The following is a 16,095-nucleotide window of genomic DNA, read 5'->3' as shown; positions in this document are numbered from 1 at the left end:
ACCCGCGATAAATTGTCCGACTAATGAATAGGTTCAAAAGTCGAAACATAAATTAAGATAAAGGTGGTTGAATAATATAGAATACGGTATTTTGCGGAACGTTTAGTAAGTTAATACTAGGTACTAGGTACAGTAGGTACGCCATACTGACTGGGAAATATTTATGTTGTTATCTTGTTTGAAATTGTCTTTTAGGTATTTATGGTTTTATCGGTTACGCGCAAAATTGGCAACACATCGTGACGTCACTGTGTCACTGCTTAGATTAGAAGCCGTTTCGATGTATGGAAAACAAGGAAATTGCGATTTTGTCGGTGAAACGTTGCGTTTATGTACATTGTTGCTTTACAATTTTTTTTAAATAAAATGTAAGGAATCGAATGGTACACTTATTTTTCCTATTTGAAAGTTAAAAAAAAAGTTTTTTTTAGAAACTGAGGTCTTGTATTTATTTATTATTCCCATATATTTTTTTAATTTTAAATTTATTGTGATAAATTGCTCATTTTCTATCTATTTAACTAGATTTAGTTATAAAATTCAACATGTGTCAACTACCCTATTGTCATTAACACCAGCAGCAGGGTGTCATCTATTGGGCATTAGTATGACGAGCACTAGGACGTTTACTTTATAACTAGAGCAATTTCCTCGAATATCGAATACATTTAATATCAAGTCACGTTACCAGATTTCTCTAAGGACCCTTTTTGAATAGGTTTCGAGAGAGTTCTAGACGTTGCTAATGGAGCGTGCAATAACAAACAGGAATCGTTAGAATCCACTTCGAGATCTGAAAGTAATGATGTATCGACGTATGGGAACTATCGAGATCTTGTTACGTTGCAGGTTGCAGGGAATAGTAATTTAAATACTGAAGGAACGACTAAAATGATGAAGAAGTGACGCATTTTACTCAAGTAGCTCCATAAAATTAAATTGCAAAGTAACTCCAGTTCTTTGGAGTTAGGTTAGGACCCAAGTAGTTATACATAGACAATCAAAATGTGGGGAGTGATTATTACGGTGTCAATGTAATTCATGTATAGTTATTTGTATTCATTTAAATGCTACCGTGTGGAGTTCACTAGCTTTGTCTATTTTCTCAAACAGATACGGTATCCAGATATTTTAAAGCAAGATCGCCATGGCTGTTTCTTAGCAAGGTGTAAGTACTGCATATTTCGTCCCGTCATCACTTCCCATCACGCAAGACCTATGGCTAACCGTGGTTAGTAACAAAAATCGGACAAGTGCGAGTCGGACTCGCCCACCAAGGGTTCCGTACTTTTACTTACATTTTATTTTATTTTTATTTTTATGGATATCAGATTTTTCCCTGACTTGTAGTATAAGACAATATTACTAGCCAAATTTCATAGTTCTAGGTCAACGGGAAGTACCCTTTAAATTTTGATTCCCTTGAGAGTATTGAAATATACGTTTTTTGCGGAATAAACGGCCGTATTTTTTTTTTACGTAAACTTTTTTTTTACAGCTTTAAGGGACTGTAGCCCTGAGTATAAGAGTTAAAAAAACAACTCGATATACCTCCACGCGTTCCCGAGTTAAAGGGTCTTGCTTGACAGACAGACGGATGGACGACAACAAAGTGATCCTATAAGGGTTCCGTTTTTTCCCTTTTGAGGTACGGAACCCTAAAAAGATAAGATATGCTTGTCAACACTGACTCTTCAGTTGGGATACATCTTCTAAGTGTAATTATACCTCCCACAAAATCCTCATCCACGTCACTCAAACGTCAAGTTCACTGAACAGACTTACGTAAATATTGTAGAAATATCGGCGGAGCATAAAATGGCCAGCTTATTACATCTGCTTCGTAGGAGCCCAAAGCTATGACGCTGTAAAATAACACCGTTGAAATATTTTATCGACTGAGCATAAACTTCGTGAAAGTTATAGCCATTGGAAATTGGTCTTATTCCGCGCAGGCAAGATTTTACGATGAAGCAGATTGCTAAATTGCTCATTTAAAATATTGTCTTCGGTAGCTTTATTGTTCTCGTGCTCTTATTGCTAGTAAGAAAATTCTATTGTTGCCGTGAAAATTGAATATATACTAATAAATATTTCTCAATTCAGCTTTTCAATTTGCCGAATATCGTGTATCTTAAATTATTTTCTGTATCTATTCGGCAAATTACTCACGCATTCAATACTTCTTGCATCATTCTGGCACAGCCCGCATACTAAAATACTCGTTCTTAAAATTAAATTAGAGTTCTTTACGTATTTAGAGTTAGACCAAGAAAAGTCTGCAACGATTTTGATAGCACACGCAGTATGTTATTTTAAACGTCAAACTTCTATGAAATTATGACGTATAAATAACACTTGCACATGCTATCAAAATCGTTGCAGACTTTTCTTGGTCTAACTCTATCGTCACTTCTGGATGAGGTTAGCTCAGGACCGGGACAAGTGGCGTACTGGAAGAGAGGCCTATGCTCAGCAGTGGGCGATAAAGGGCTGATATGATGAACTCTATCGTGATTGCGCTCAAATGGCTTGTAAGATGCATCATTCGTTTTTCTCTTGTTTTACCCGCCCGGCGGCTAGCGCGTGATGCGAGATTTACAACAAAAATAAAAAAAACCTTACAGTTTATTATGGCCGTGTCTTAGGTCGTAATCTGGTAATTTATCGTACAATTAATCGATATTTGAACGGGTCGCTATATGAATTGGCAGTATGTGGACCCGGGTATGTCCTTAAACTACGTCCAAAAGAGAGGTATGGGCACTGTGAATGACATCTCGCTTTGTGTGGTAGGGCACAGGACAGCGGATGTCATTCCAGATCTAGAGCAGAGCCCAACTGGGGAGGTACCTCCACCTTACAGTAAACCGCAGCCAAATAACAATAGACCCTACTAATAGTGTTGTGTTCCTGCTGGTGAGTAAGGTTGCCAGAGCTCGAGGGAGAGGAGTGTTAGGGTCGGCAACGCGCATGTAACTCCTCTGGAGGTGCAGGCGTACATAGGCTATGGAGACTGCTTAAGATCAGGCGGGCCATATGCTTGTTTGCCACCGATAGTATAAAAAAAAAGTTAAACTTTCGCTGACCGCGTTTTAAATTGAACAAATACAAATTTTAAAATCTATTTAGTAGTTTTGCAGTTTAAGGCAATGATAATAAGGTATACTAGGTATAGGGCAACGCAGGGCAGCTAGTGGCGAGCTCTTGGGGAGTAACGACCCCACGTACCGCAGAGCTCGTGAGAACTCTGGCATGCAACAGGTGAGAGAGTTGAACAGACCCTCTGCTTCTAGCGTGCCTTATGCGGCCGTTCAGAGTTATACAGTAGTTAGTCTTTTGCTGTTACCCAATAGCCTAGTTCATATTAGATTCCATCAACTATCAATAGTCCATACACCTTGCGTGCGTCCCATGACACTGACAAGGGCAGCATCCGTGTGAAATGTAGGGGTTCCCCTTACATTTAATTAAAGTGTCAATAGAGCCATACAAATAGACATACAAATAAGTAAAAACAGACCTCATCTTTAGGGAGATATTTAATTTACAAAGCTGAAGCTGCAAGAAAGGACATATTTTCATAATGGTTACCTGCCATTGATGGTAAAATGGATTTATAAGGTAAACCATAAACTAACCTGCCAAAGGGCCTACTTATAATGCCATCTGCAGTATATAATATATATACTATAATATATATATTATATACTGCAAAAAAAAAATATACATATATATATATATTTATAATATATATTATAGTATATAATATATATACTGCAGATGGCATTATTGACATTATGGTTTTCCTTGAGTTTTCCAGACTATATATTATATACTATATATATTATTATATAGTCTGGAAAACCCAAGCAAAACCATCTAAGTCAGTAGAACAAAGCGTTAAGCTAAAAAAAATGTGGGAGAGTATATCCTTTGCGCCTTGCGTTTTTAATATTTGAGCTATTTTCTACTGACAGAGTTTGCATGCCAGAGTACAACAACAAAGCCGTCTAACACCTTTTTAAATTTCAAGTTGGCAACACTGACCGCGGCGCTCGTGCAGAATAAATGACATCTAGTTTTTTTGCCAACGCTCTCACTGTAGCGTGAGGTCAAAGCTATCGTTCGTGCACTTTTTGTAAATATTAGCAAAAAAATACTGCAATAAACGACGTCGAGTATACTCTTAACGAGTTATTAATGAGGGTTACCTACGTCTAAATATCTGTGCACGCCTCAGACTAAAACACATTCGGTTGTTCTTTTTCTTAATTGATTCTTGGAACTTGATCTTGTTTTTATTTGCCATTCCGAGGGGAATCAGTTTGAATGTTGGTCATCACATGAACGTGTCACCTCAATTTAAAGTAATAAAACAGCAAACAAAACAGATATTCTATCGCGAGACGATCGTTCTAAACGATCACGGGATTCCACGGTGCTGGAACAGGTTTCTTTATATTCTGTCTAAGAATATTTAAGCCTATAAACTTAGTTCCATAAGGCGGAACTGTTACAAATGAAACAAAAAAAAAACCTCGCTGTTTCTACAATCGAGCGAAAGAGCAATACAGTATAGTATCATCGTGCGGCCCACCATATAACATTTTATGGTTCCTCTACTCGATGGCCCAGCGCTGGACCAGCGAGATGGCCATGTGATGGTTAAGAGCACGCACTATGGAATGGGCCACGTGTCGATGCGTACGCACCATCGCTGGCCCACTACCTTTAATGTGCGGACGAAAACCCGACATCGTGGCCATCCCATCGCCATTCCGCCGCGCCATAAGCCATCCGACACCACTACCCTGTCTACACGGTAGCCCATCTTAGTGGGACAGTATGGCGGCCCATTGTGTAGAGGAGCCATTAGCTAAAGAAGTTTGAATCTAGTTAAGTATTGTTAATTGGGCTTTATTTGTTAAAAAAAGCCAGATAAAAGAAATGCTACTTTGTACATACAACAGTATAAGACACACAGATAACATTATAAGAAAGGTAAAATTTCATTATTATTCACAACGACGGGAATTAATCGCGTAAAATAAGTTTTAAATTTAAGGTAAGGTGAAATTTCATTGAAAACGTGTTCATTGTAATGCACGATGCACATTGGGCGGCATCGGCACGAGAGGATGTCAGAATGACATACCTATTAAAATTGGCTTCACTACGGTTGCCGGTACCCACCTTCTACGCTTTATTATTCTATGTATTCACTAAGCTTTACTTGACGTATAGAATTTCAAATTACCTGTTTTCTCAGTGTTGTTAGCTAGCGAACTCGGGCTGACCTGGCGGTTAATTTGACTTGATCTGCCAGGAAATGGAAAATCTACCAACTTGACGCAAACTATGGCCAGACTATCAAATCATTTATTCCACAAGTGATTTGTGATCAGATACATAGGTAACTGGTATACTGGCAATCTTTTCAGGGTTCCGCAGCCAAATGGCAAAAAACGGAACCCTTATGGATTCGTCATGTCTGTCTGTCTGTCCGTCCGTATGTCACAGCCACTTTTTTCCGAAACTATAAGAACTATACTGTTGAAACTTGGTAAGTAGATGTATTCTGTAAACCGCATTAAGATTTTCACACAAAAATAGAAAAAAAAAACAATAAATTTTGGGGGTTCCCCATACATGGATAGGTCTTCAAAAATGATATTGAGGTTTCTAATATATATTTTTATAAACTGAATAGTTTGCGCGAGAGATACTTCCAAAGTGGTAAAATGTGCCCCCCCCCCCCCCCTGTAACTTCTAAAATAAGAGAATGATAAAACTAAAAAATATATATGATGTACATTACCATGCAAACTTCCACCGAAAATTGGTTTGAACGAGATCTAGTAAGTAGTTACAAAATAATCAAATTAATACAAAAGGTAATCACGGTCTATATCCCGGTCAATATAAATCTAGTGAAACTAACCGTGAATCATTCAAAACTCTAATAGTAAGTAGTTTCTTTTAATACGTCATAAATCGTAAACCGCGATTTACCTTTCACTCACGTTTCACATAAAAAGTACATTGTTTAAATTGTGTAATGTACGGAACCCTCGGTGCGCGAGTCCGACTCGCACTTGACCGGTTTTTTATTATGATTTCATTCTTGGTCATTACTCATTAAAAGTACCGCCTAGAATCTGTTTTGCTTTACTCGAAGGTAGACTCATTAATATCTATAAGTTTTTCTATTGTGCAAAAAATGCAATAAACAAATACATCTTCATAAAAAAATTGTAAGTAACTTACCTAATTGCGGCGCTTGGATCCTATCTAGGTCTTAAACCAAAGTGAGCTATTTCAGAATTGTTAAAATACTGGAATGAGAATACTGGCGTTACAATAACACACCTTATGGTTGGGGATTGATTGGGGGGTGATTTATGTACCAAATATCATTAGATATTTACCAGTTGCTTTTCGATGAAGGAAAACATCGTGAGGAAACCGGACTAATCCCAATAAGGCCTAGTTTCCCCTCTGGGTTGAAAGGTCAGATGGCAGTTGCTTTCGTAGCCTACGTCAATTCTTGGGATTAGTTGTCAAAGCGGACCCAGGCTCCCATGAGCCGTGGCTAAAATGCCGGGATAACGCGAGGAAGTAGAGCCGTTGGTTGGTGGGGGGTTCAACAAATCGTTAAGCAGATTGTGGATTTGGTCATTTTAGTCCAAATTCATGCTATAATTGTGCTATTATTAAATCTGACAATTATTTTTACGCATTTCCTTAATCTGACGGTTACAATGTTAAAATCAGACGTCAAACTTGTGGTGGTCAGACTAAGGAAATGCGTAGAAATAAGTGTCATATTGTTATAGAAAAATTATAGCATAAACTTGGACCAAAACGAACAAATCCACAATCTACTTAACGATTTTTTTTAACTCTCCACCAACCCCCCGAAATTAAACTGAATAGTTTGCGCGAGAGACACTTCCAAAGTGGTAAAATGTGTGTTCCCCCCCCTGTAACTTCTAAAATAAGAAATTGATAAAACTGAAAAAAAATATTTGATGTACATTACCATGCAAACTTCCACCGAAAATTGGTTTGAACGAGATCTGGTAAGTAGTTTTTTTTTTATACGTCATAAATCGTAAAGCGCAATTTACCTTTCACTCACGTTTCACATAAAAAATACATTGTTAAAATTATGTAATGTACGGAACCCTCGGTGTGCGAGTCCGACTCGCACTTGGCCGGGTTTTTTCTTCTTATCGTCTAATCTTTCTATTCCAATTATAGGTCTCTACGACGCTTGAGTAACTACACATTTAGCATCGCCGGCACCCCAGCTATTACAATTAAACGGAACAGATCAGATGTCGCTAATGTGACGTAATATTCGACAATGATGAAATGTGAACTTCGTAATGAATTCAGTCTGTATTATTTTTGTCTCTGTAAAAGTATCTAATCAACAAACACAAAATATTTAAACAGGTTCTTAGTCGTTCCAAATTGTCACTCACTATCCGCGATAGCTAAGATAACACTACGAATGTGTTTCATTACGATATCTAAATCACGCAATATTAAGGTCGTTGCCCCCGGCAATCGCTTTGGACGATAACATTTACACGAAAAAAATCCGTCCTCAATATGGCTACAGATAAAATTAAGAGCCAGTTTCAATAGACCTTCCACGCTCCCCTCCAGGCGAACGCTTTAAGCTCTATTTAGGAGAAAGAACAGAATGCTGCGAGTCTAGTAATATTGGACAAGATGCGTTAACGATAGTGTAAATATGTCGTAAATGTCCTTGGGTGTGGAACTGTGGACGCCAAACAGAGGTAGTCTCGAGAGGTCGCTACTCGTACTGTAAATATTGGAACTACTTGAATTTCCTGTCGTATATAATTATGTAACTGAATAAAAAAATAATGTCTAAAGGCTAAGTGCACTATGAACAGTAGGTAAAGCGGCACAAGTAAACGTACTAAATGAATTATTATTCTGAAAGCCAATGAGTAACCATTTTTAAATCAAATAGAAACATTAAGTTGTTTTTTGAAATAGCAAGGAGGAATTGAATATTTAAGTACTGGTTTCGTTAAAATGTTTTCTAACATACTTTCAAGATATTTTAGCGTATTTCTCGTTTACTTGCCAGTAACAATAGGTACATGTATACCATAAAATATATAAAAAAATATAATTAGGTACAGTTAAAAGGCAACCAAGTTACAATAAGTGAATTAAAAAAGGTACTTGCTTGAGATGTTAAAAAATGACTTCTAAGCGTAAGAGATAAATCTTGTTACGTGTCATGATAGAAGGCCATAAAGGTCATCTTTGTAAAATGTCGCTTCTGCCACGCAATGAACATTCTGCACGTTAGTAGCTACTATTCTGTAATATAACCCTAGAGGAGCAGCATGCTAGCATTAAACACAATAGCATGACCTTGGCTATTGTTATTTGTATCGCATAGCAGGCTATAGCTAAACATCAACTATGCCCCGTGGGGTGTCATTAATGAAGGCTAGGAAATGGACTATCGCAGTTTCTTTGTCAACGATATGGGACGTGTACAATAGCTGTTTATTTCTAAGCTCCCTAGTAGGGATAGATCGGATCGGATAGATCTATTCTAAAATTACCTATAAAGTGGGACAATTAAGCACGTGCTTCCTGACTACTAGATAGGGACTCCCTACTGTTATGTTACTGCCTCTTTACGGTTATCTAGTAGTCAGGAAGCACGTGCTTAATTGTCCCACTTTATAGGTAATTTTAGAATAGATCTATCCGACCAATCTTTTAACGGGTTATTTTGGAAAGCCTTAATCCAGATGCTAACGTTAAAGCGTCAATATTATTTTGGCAAAATGGGGCAACTTCAGACATCACAAATCTTTATCTCAACGCCTGCCAGTGTTTGTCAGCTACGAGGGTCCAAAGTACAAAGTAAGTACTTCTGGTGATTTTTGATATATGTATATACCTTTTCAAATTTACCCTAGTTTACTTTAATATGCCGAATTACAAGGTTGGTTGAATACTACAATCTATACTTAGACAATGAAACGTTCTAGACATGATAATTGAAGACCGGTGATATATAATATTTTATTTTTATTTTACCTATACCTACACGTTTACATGTAACATTATGTATAATTATTTCATGTATTACATATATTTTATTGCGACCATGTTCATTACAGAGGATGGTACAAAACATTATGAAGTAGGTACATGATACCCCGTTAGGGCACTGCAACAATCTTATTAATCTAGGTACTGAACTATTTACAAATAATACACTATTAAACTAGGAAATTGCTAAATATTAAAACTACATTGTATCCCGGATGAAATTGCTAATAAATATTATAGTTTTAGTTAGACAATTTTATGAGCGTATGCGTAAACGCTACTGTATGAAATATGTAATAAATTACTATCTATCATGTTTCTTACAATGTTGCCTTCAGGACTATAAATTATACTGTAAGACAAGGTAACTACATAAAAAAACACATATATACCGGACAACAAATGTTAATTTAGAAAAAAGGTAGAAGTTCCTACGTGTAAGCATATTACTACATGTTCTTTTCGCTCTTCATAGTCCAGAAACATCATAAAAGCCTACGTCGCACCGTCATTACCATTAATTCATAATCTATCCTGACCGGGTTTCGACCGTGTCATTAAATGTATTGTTAATAAGAACGTCATCTTGAGCTTTTAGGTGCCCGTCGTAGCCAAATTTTGCTTTCCTTATATGTACCTATATAATGTACTCACCTATTTTCCCATTGGGGCTGTACGGGCCGTAGCTGCTCGAGGACAGCGGCGACGAATACCCGTTGTTCGGCTGCGGCGCCGGCGACGGCGAGTTGGCCCCCGCGCCGCCCGCCATCCAGTCCCGCACGTGCCCGTTCGCCGCGCCGTTGTGGCTCACGCCTGGCTCGGCCTTCACCGCGCCTGCTAGCCCGCGGTACGCCACCTCGTGCTTGAGGTCCATGCCGCTGCTACCGCATGATGCGCCGGCGCCTGCCCCGCCGCCCGCACTCCACACTTCTGTAAGGAAGAGAAGTGTTAAGTAACCTTTCTAGATTACGTCTGTAGCACGATGGGGATCGATGGAACAATGATTTGGCTAAGAAAGGAGGCAGTTGTTGGATAAGAGCAGAACACCATAAATGCTACGATTATTAGGAAATGCTGTCTTTCTAAAGAAAGGATCCGTTGGAAAGATCAAAATCGGTTGATATGAAAAGTAGTTGTTGGGTATCCTGCTGGGCTAGCACATGATTGGCGCGAGAGTATCTCGCCGCGACATAGACTACCCGTCCCCCTTTAATTCATACAGTTAGTAGAAGACGGGTAGTCTATCTCGCGGCGAGATACTGTCGCGCCAATCATGTGCACGGCTCACAGTAGCTTAATTTTATCGGAAGACATGATGGTGTCACTCTTAACAGTTTTAACAACATGGATAAACACATAAAGAGCGCAGGCATACTACAATGAATTGTCATCATCATTCAGTCTCATCCCCGAAACAATTCCTGCTCTTGCAGAAAAGCCCTACTCATAGTACTCATAATGGCCGTAATTATCGGTCTCTTGCCGCTCTCATCTAACAGACTATCAACCTTCATGAGATTAGGTATAAGCCCTGTGGGACGTCTAGTGTACGTGTTGATATGCGTATGAATGAGATTTGAGGTAAATAAATAATTAGTTCGATGTAAATAACAATTAAATGGTGTGTTAACCTGTTAATTAATTCGGAATTTATATCATGTTTATTTATATCTTCTACTACTGACATATCACGTCATTTAGGATCGTCTATGACTATATGAAGAATTTTCTTAAATACCCAGAGACACAGTTCGCAATCTCTTTACCCAAAAACAAAACGCAATGAAATGACATATTTCAAGTGCTTTCAGTCATAGAGTAGTTATGTTTCAGTTCAGTAAACATCATATTATAATCAGTGATTAGCTGATTTCTTTTAAGTGTTTCATATCGTTTACTCAAACAAACCACAACAAAGAACAATACCAAATCATTGTATTTTTTAATCTTTGATCTCATCTCAAGATAAGACATAAACATTGCAGTACAGTTACCATGGCTTTGAAGAAAGAACAAAGACCAAGGCAAGGAAAAAGTGCTAAAAAGGTACAATTTACTAGATTTTTCTTAGCAGCATACCTATTACGTTACTCGGGCACAATCGAATGGGCAACGCTTTGTTTTCATTTACAGGTTTTTTTAAATAGAAATATTTTTGCTTTGAAGTGTTGTATGAGACTTGCTATTAATTTAATCTAACTAAATTAGACGTCCACGCAATGTTCTTATCTCGTTAGGTTAAATTTAGGTTTTTATTAAAAAATAAAAATTTAAGAATCAATTTAATATTACATTACACGCTGCATTTCATACAATGTAAAATAAAACAGGTCGGCTAAGCAGCAAAAAGAACCCTGGACCACCAAGAATCTGTGTTAGTTACTGGCTACCCACCGTAGGTGTGACAGAGAGCACACTACGTATTCGCGTGCAGCGAGAGTTTACTATAGCACGCCAAATAAACTACAAGCATCTTAAATCTAGCAGCTATCTCTATAATCGCCTCGTAAAGCAGCGTCGCGGGATTAGCCCATTTATCCAGACTAATATGCCCGGGTTACCCGGGTATACCCGGGCATTCAACGTTTCCCGGATAAGACGTTGGCAATTGGCTACATTGTTCGCCCATCGTAAAAGGAGATACATGGATATTAGCTACTCAAATTTAAGACACAGATGTCCTAATTTAAAAGGGTAGATGGAGGAGACTTGGTCTTCACTTCAGTATGTGACGTCTATTTTATATTTACAAGATTGGGCTTGTAAATATAAAATAGAGGTAGGTACACTCAGCCTGGCACACTCAGCATGTACAGTGGTACTGTACACTCAGCCTGGAATTTAAGGTAGGGAGGAAGTAGTTTTATTGCTAATTTAGTAAAAATATTTTTTCTTTCTAGAAATATATACCATTGCTTGGTAAAAATACCACTCCCACAATTTATATTCATATTAATCTAACTACAAGTAGCGGACAGATGCCGAAAGCAGCAGTCTTAAGTACCAAACAAATACCTATAATACATAAATATTATCCTTTCTTCTACTTCATTTGGCTAAAAAAGTAATTTCTCAGAGTATTAACTTATTAATCTTATTATGATGTATTTATTTTAACATAAAAAGCTACCAAGATGGATGAAAATGTCAAGCATCCTGTCATTCCACAAGGCATCTAATTAGTATTGCATTCACGTCCTTTCGCGTTTTGCATCGCAGCTTTGCAATTGCAGACACGGAAATTTACATAAAATAATCATTTGTCGTTTATTGTCGGGCGTAATAAAATAACTCTGTAAAATATGGCGAGATATTTGCAATATTGAGACGTACGTACACTGTACCGAGATAATTTGTGACGTACCATGCCTAAAGAGTCCTTATACACATGAAACATAAGATAAGGGACCCTTTAGCCACGGATCGCCATTTATAACAGGTTACGATTTACGATGCGTTTGAGTCTATAAAATGTCACGATAATTTTAATAAGTTACCAACTTAGTTTTATGTACATGTTGCTGCACTTGTCTAACATTATTTCTCTTTTACGCCTACTTACTCAATTTTCCAGAGCTATAAATGGATACATTCGCCTTTGCACTTTACTTTTTTACTAATATTTATCTACTACATTGTGCATAACGAAGTGTTTATTACTATGTAATTCTAATTTACATTCATTACAACATAATGATTTGCAGTACCTACGCGACCAACTCACATCGTTTGCTCAGCTTGAAAAGGAATCTGAGAAGTCTGAAACATGTCAAGAGAATATAAATACGTGAGTAGAATCCTACGATAAAAGTAGATGTAGCTGACTTACTTGTCAATGTATTAGCAAACATTGCCAGTAATACCGAAGTCGATAGATTTTTTTATAACAGGACTGTGCTAACTAACAAACTTGTGCAAACAAGGCTACGGGCTACTTAGGTTCCTAGCGTATACAGATGTTACCATACCAAATATTAAATTTATTTACAACTATTTTGTAGAAAGAAACTACTAGGCATCTAGTTAAAACATGCTGGAGTAAAAGTTTAGTACATTGTGATACAACGTGTGTGCTACGTTGCTCATTACACACGAGGCGATATTGTGCGCGCGAGCTGGTAAAAGCTGGTAAAAAATATTTAGGATTATGAGCCTAAAAGCGGTTCAATAACTTGCATGTTACGAGCAAGTGTGTTGAAAAGAATTTTATGACATACACAGTAAAGACTTACAGATTTTACGACGGAACTTAAAATATACGCAAATCATGCGGTTTTGTTCTAAAAAGGATCGCCTTACATTACACTTAAGGATAATAAAAATGGGTCACTTTTTACAAAAAATTACATATAGTGATGTATTTTTAATTGTTTTTGAGTCTTTAAAAGTCTAAATATTTTCCCTAGCTTGCGTTTTAAATATTTTTACCTTCTGATCCTGCCAGACAGAATAGCCACCTCAAGTTTCATAAGTTTATAAGTGTTTGAAAGTTAGTAAAAAGAGTTACCTTCTTTAATGTTTCTTTCAATAGTTTTTTTTTAATTTCTATTGCCGCTGTAAGTTCAATATAAGTATTTCCAGGTTCATGGAACTAATTAGTAGCAGTAATTGGTATCTTTTATAAGTCACTGTCTCCATTGTCATCTAAGGTCATGGCCATTTTGCATATCATTATGAACTTAATTGGCACAGCTGTTCTGTAGAACTAGTATCCACGAAAATAATGAGCCGGTGCATGGGGCATAGTCCGCATAGTGCAAGTACGCGTTGCACAACCCGCGCCGGCGCAGAGAAAGCGCGTGACGTCACGACCTCGACACGCTCACCTACTTGCGCCCCACCACTCCCACCAGCGCCAGCCCAATGTCGTACCGGAGCTTTCTCCGTGCCCTCACATACGCCAATCAAGTCAATCAACCCAATCTCTCATCTTGGATCCAGATAGTGAAATTCCTTGACAAAGTCGATGGTGCGTCAAATCAAACGTAGAAGTCTATCAGTTTTTTGATCAAGTTGGGTTGGCTAGTGCGTTAGTATTGTAATTTTGCTCAAACCTTCCGATTACGGCGCTAGAACATGCTACGAGGCTATGCTATGATACAGTTTCATTTCTAAACGCCACGTTTACAATTATTAAAGCAGGCGAATGAACAGTATGTAGTACATACACCTTTATTCGGCCTTAACATAGCTTTTAACTCCACAGATCTTCTTAAGGGGCCCACTGACTATCAGTCCGCCGGACGATATCGGCCTGTCAGTTAGAACAAAAATTTGACAGTTTCGAACAACTGACAGGCCGATATCGTCCGGCGGACTGATAGTCAGTGGGCTCCTTTAAAGGGCGTATAAAGTAGGAAAGTTTCTTTTCACCTCAGCAGCTCGAACAAGCCTTCTTTCGTCACTCCCTGGAGTGAAGAAAGTGCGACTTTCCTCACTCCAGGGAGTGAAACAAAGTAGCTTTTTAATTTAGTGAAGGCCATGAACTACCACTTCATACTTTTATTACAATTTTTTTTTATTCATTTATTTATTTATTTTCTCTGTATTATTCTGTGTAATTGGAAAAATAAATATGTTCTCACTACTGAGGTGAAAAATTATGTGTGCAACACGAGAGCCTTTTTATTTTACAAGTCGTGTTTTTGAGTCCCTCGCTACGCTCAAGATTCTAACTTAGAATCACTCGCTTCGCTCGTGATTCAATTATAGAATCTTTTGCTTTCTCGGGCCTCAAAATGAACACTCGCAAGAAAAACCAACTTTCCTCTCTTTACACAAATAACAGCGTAACAATTGGGTCATTAAAACTAAAGTAACTCGGCACTTGTAAAGAGTTTCGGCAGTCAAGTTGGGCAAATAGTACTAGGATCGCGAGACCCAGTTGAAGTGAAGCTATGGAAAGTAACATGGAGTAGCGACCACTAAAAAACTTTAACCATTTTACTATGATGGAACTCATAATCTCCAAGTTAATGTAGATCGTAACCATAACATTAGATGTTATGATTACGATCTACGATTACATTACGACTTGACGTTAGAGCTTACAAACTGACAACGGCGGTTCGTTATTTCTCTTGTAGTACCTGACACTTCCCGTTTCATGTGACCTTTAAGTTCCACCATTCGTTGTGAGAAAGCGATTAAGGTACTAAAATGGCAGTGGCATGTTCTACTTCGATTTTCACGGATCGCTTGGCGGGTTCCGGCGCCGTGTCTGCCTTAGCGACGTCCATTGTTTAACTTTATACGTGACACTGCACATTGGCTCTCGTCTTCGTATTGCTGTTAAACTAGATGATTCTCTTTTATGACTCGCCCGATAAAGTTTTATGACACATTACAATAACGTTGGTATAAAATACGACAAGCACAATCGGAAGAATCTAAGTGCAGTGTATTCTGTTTCCAGAAATTTATACACCGCAGTCGCTAGTCTCCCCGATTGCGATCGCCAGATTTATGCGCGATTTTATTCTCTGTTCGCGCTCAGAAAATATTCAGTACTCGAAATAAATCAGGTATGGTTCGCCAGCGCGGACGTTAAGAATCCTCGGATCGGTCAGCGGATATTCGCTGAGATCGAATAAAGAGATTTATCGGGAAGGAATGAGTACGTAGGAGCGCCGGATATTGGTGGCAGCGTCCTGGGAATGTTCTGGAAAGCATTGAGCGCTGGCTCGTGAAGTTGTGATGTGTCGCATCCCGCGTGGCGCGGTATAAGTATCTGGACGTTGCACATTTGTAATCTAAATGCAAAACTACAGTGCTCTCTCGCAGCTCGTAGCGCCATTACAAGACGTCGATGACGCGGAAATAGAATTTACGATTGGCGCGACCCCCGGAGTGCACTGTTCACTCGATAAATTAAGCGAGATCAGCGCGTTTTGAGCACCATTGCGTCATCGGACCTTGTTTTGAATACATTTTCGTAGATATCGTAGGCCTGGGTTCGATAACCGGGCATAA

The 16,095-nt window shown here is 38.2% G+C and overlaps 1 protein-coding gene across 2 annotated transcripts in view; it reads right to left on the bottom strand.

The window, feature by feature from the left end:
• Positions 1-16,095, bottom strand: part of LOC134742380 (ecdysone receptor) — a 324,182-nt gene that overhangs the window by 142,764 nt on the left and 165,323 nt on the right. For both annotated transcript variants that reach the window (XM_063675496.1, XM_063675495.1), the window contains one exon: positions 9,778-10,053. In XM_063675496.1, the coding sequence (XP_063531566.1) occupies positions 9,778-9,997 (220 nt within the window). In that variant the 5' untranslated portion in view covers positions 9,998-10,053. The remainder of the gene's footprint in view (positions 1-9,777; positions 10,054-16,095) is intronic.

This window comes from Cydia strobilella, chromosome 6 (genome assembly GCF_947568885.1).
Source record: "Cydia strobilella chromosome 6, ilCydStro3.1, whole genome shotgun sequence".
Classification (NCBI taxonomy): Eukaryota; Metazoa; Arthropoda; class Insecta; order Lepidoptera; family Tortricidae; genus Cydia; species Cydia strobilella.
The sequence above is the reverse complement of the archived record's forward strand: the minus strand, read 5'-3'. Positions and strand labels throughout refer to the sequence as shown.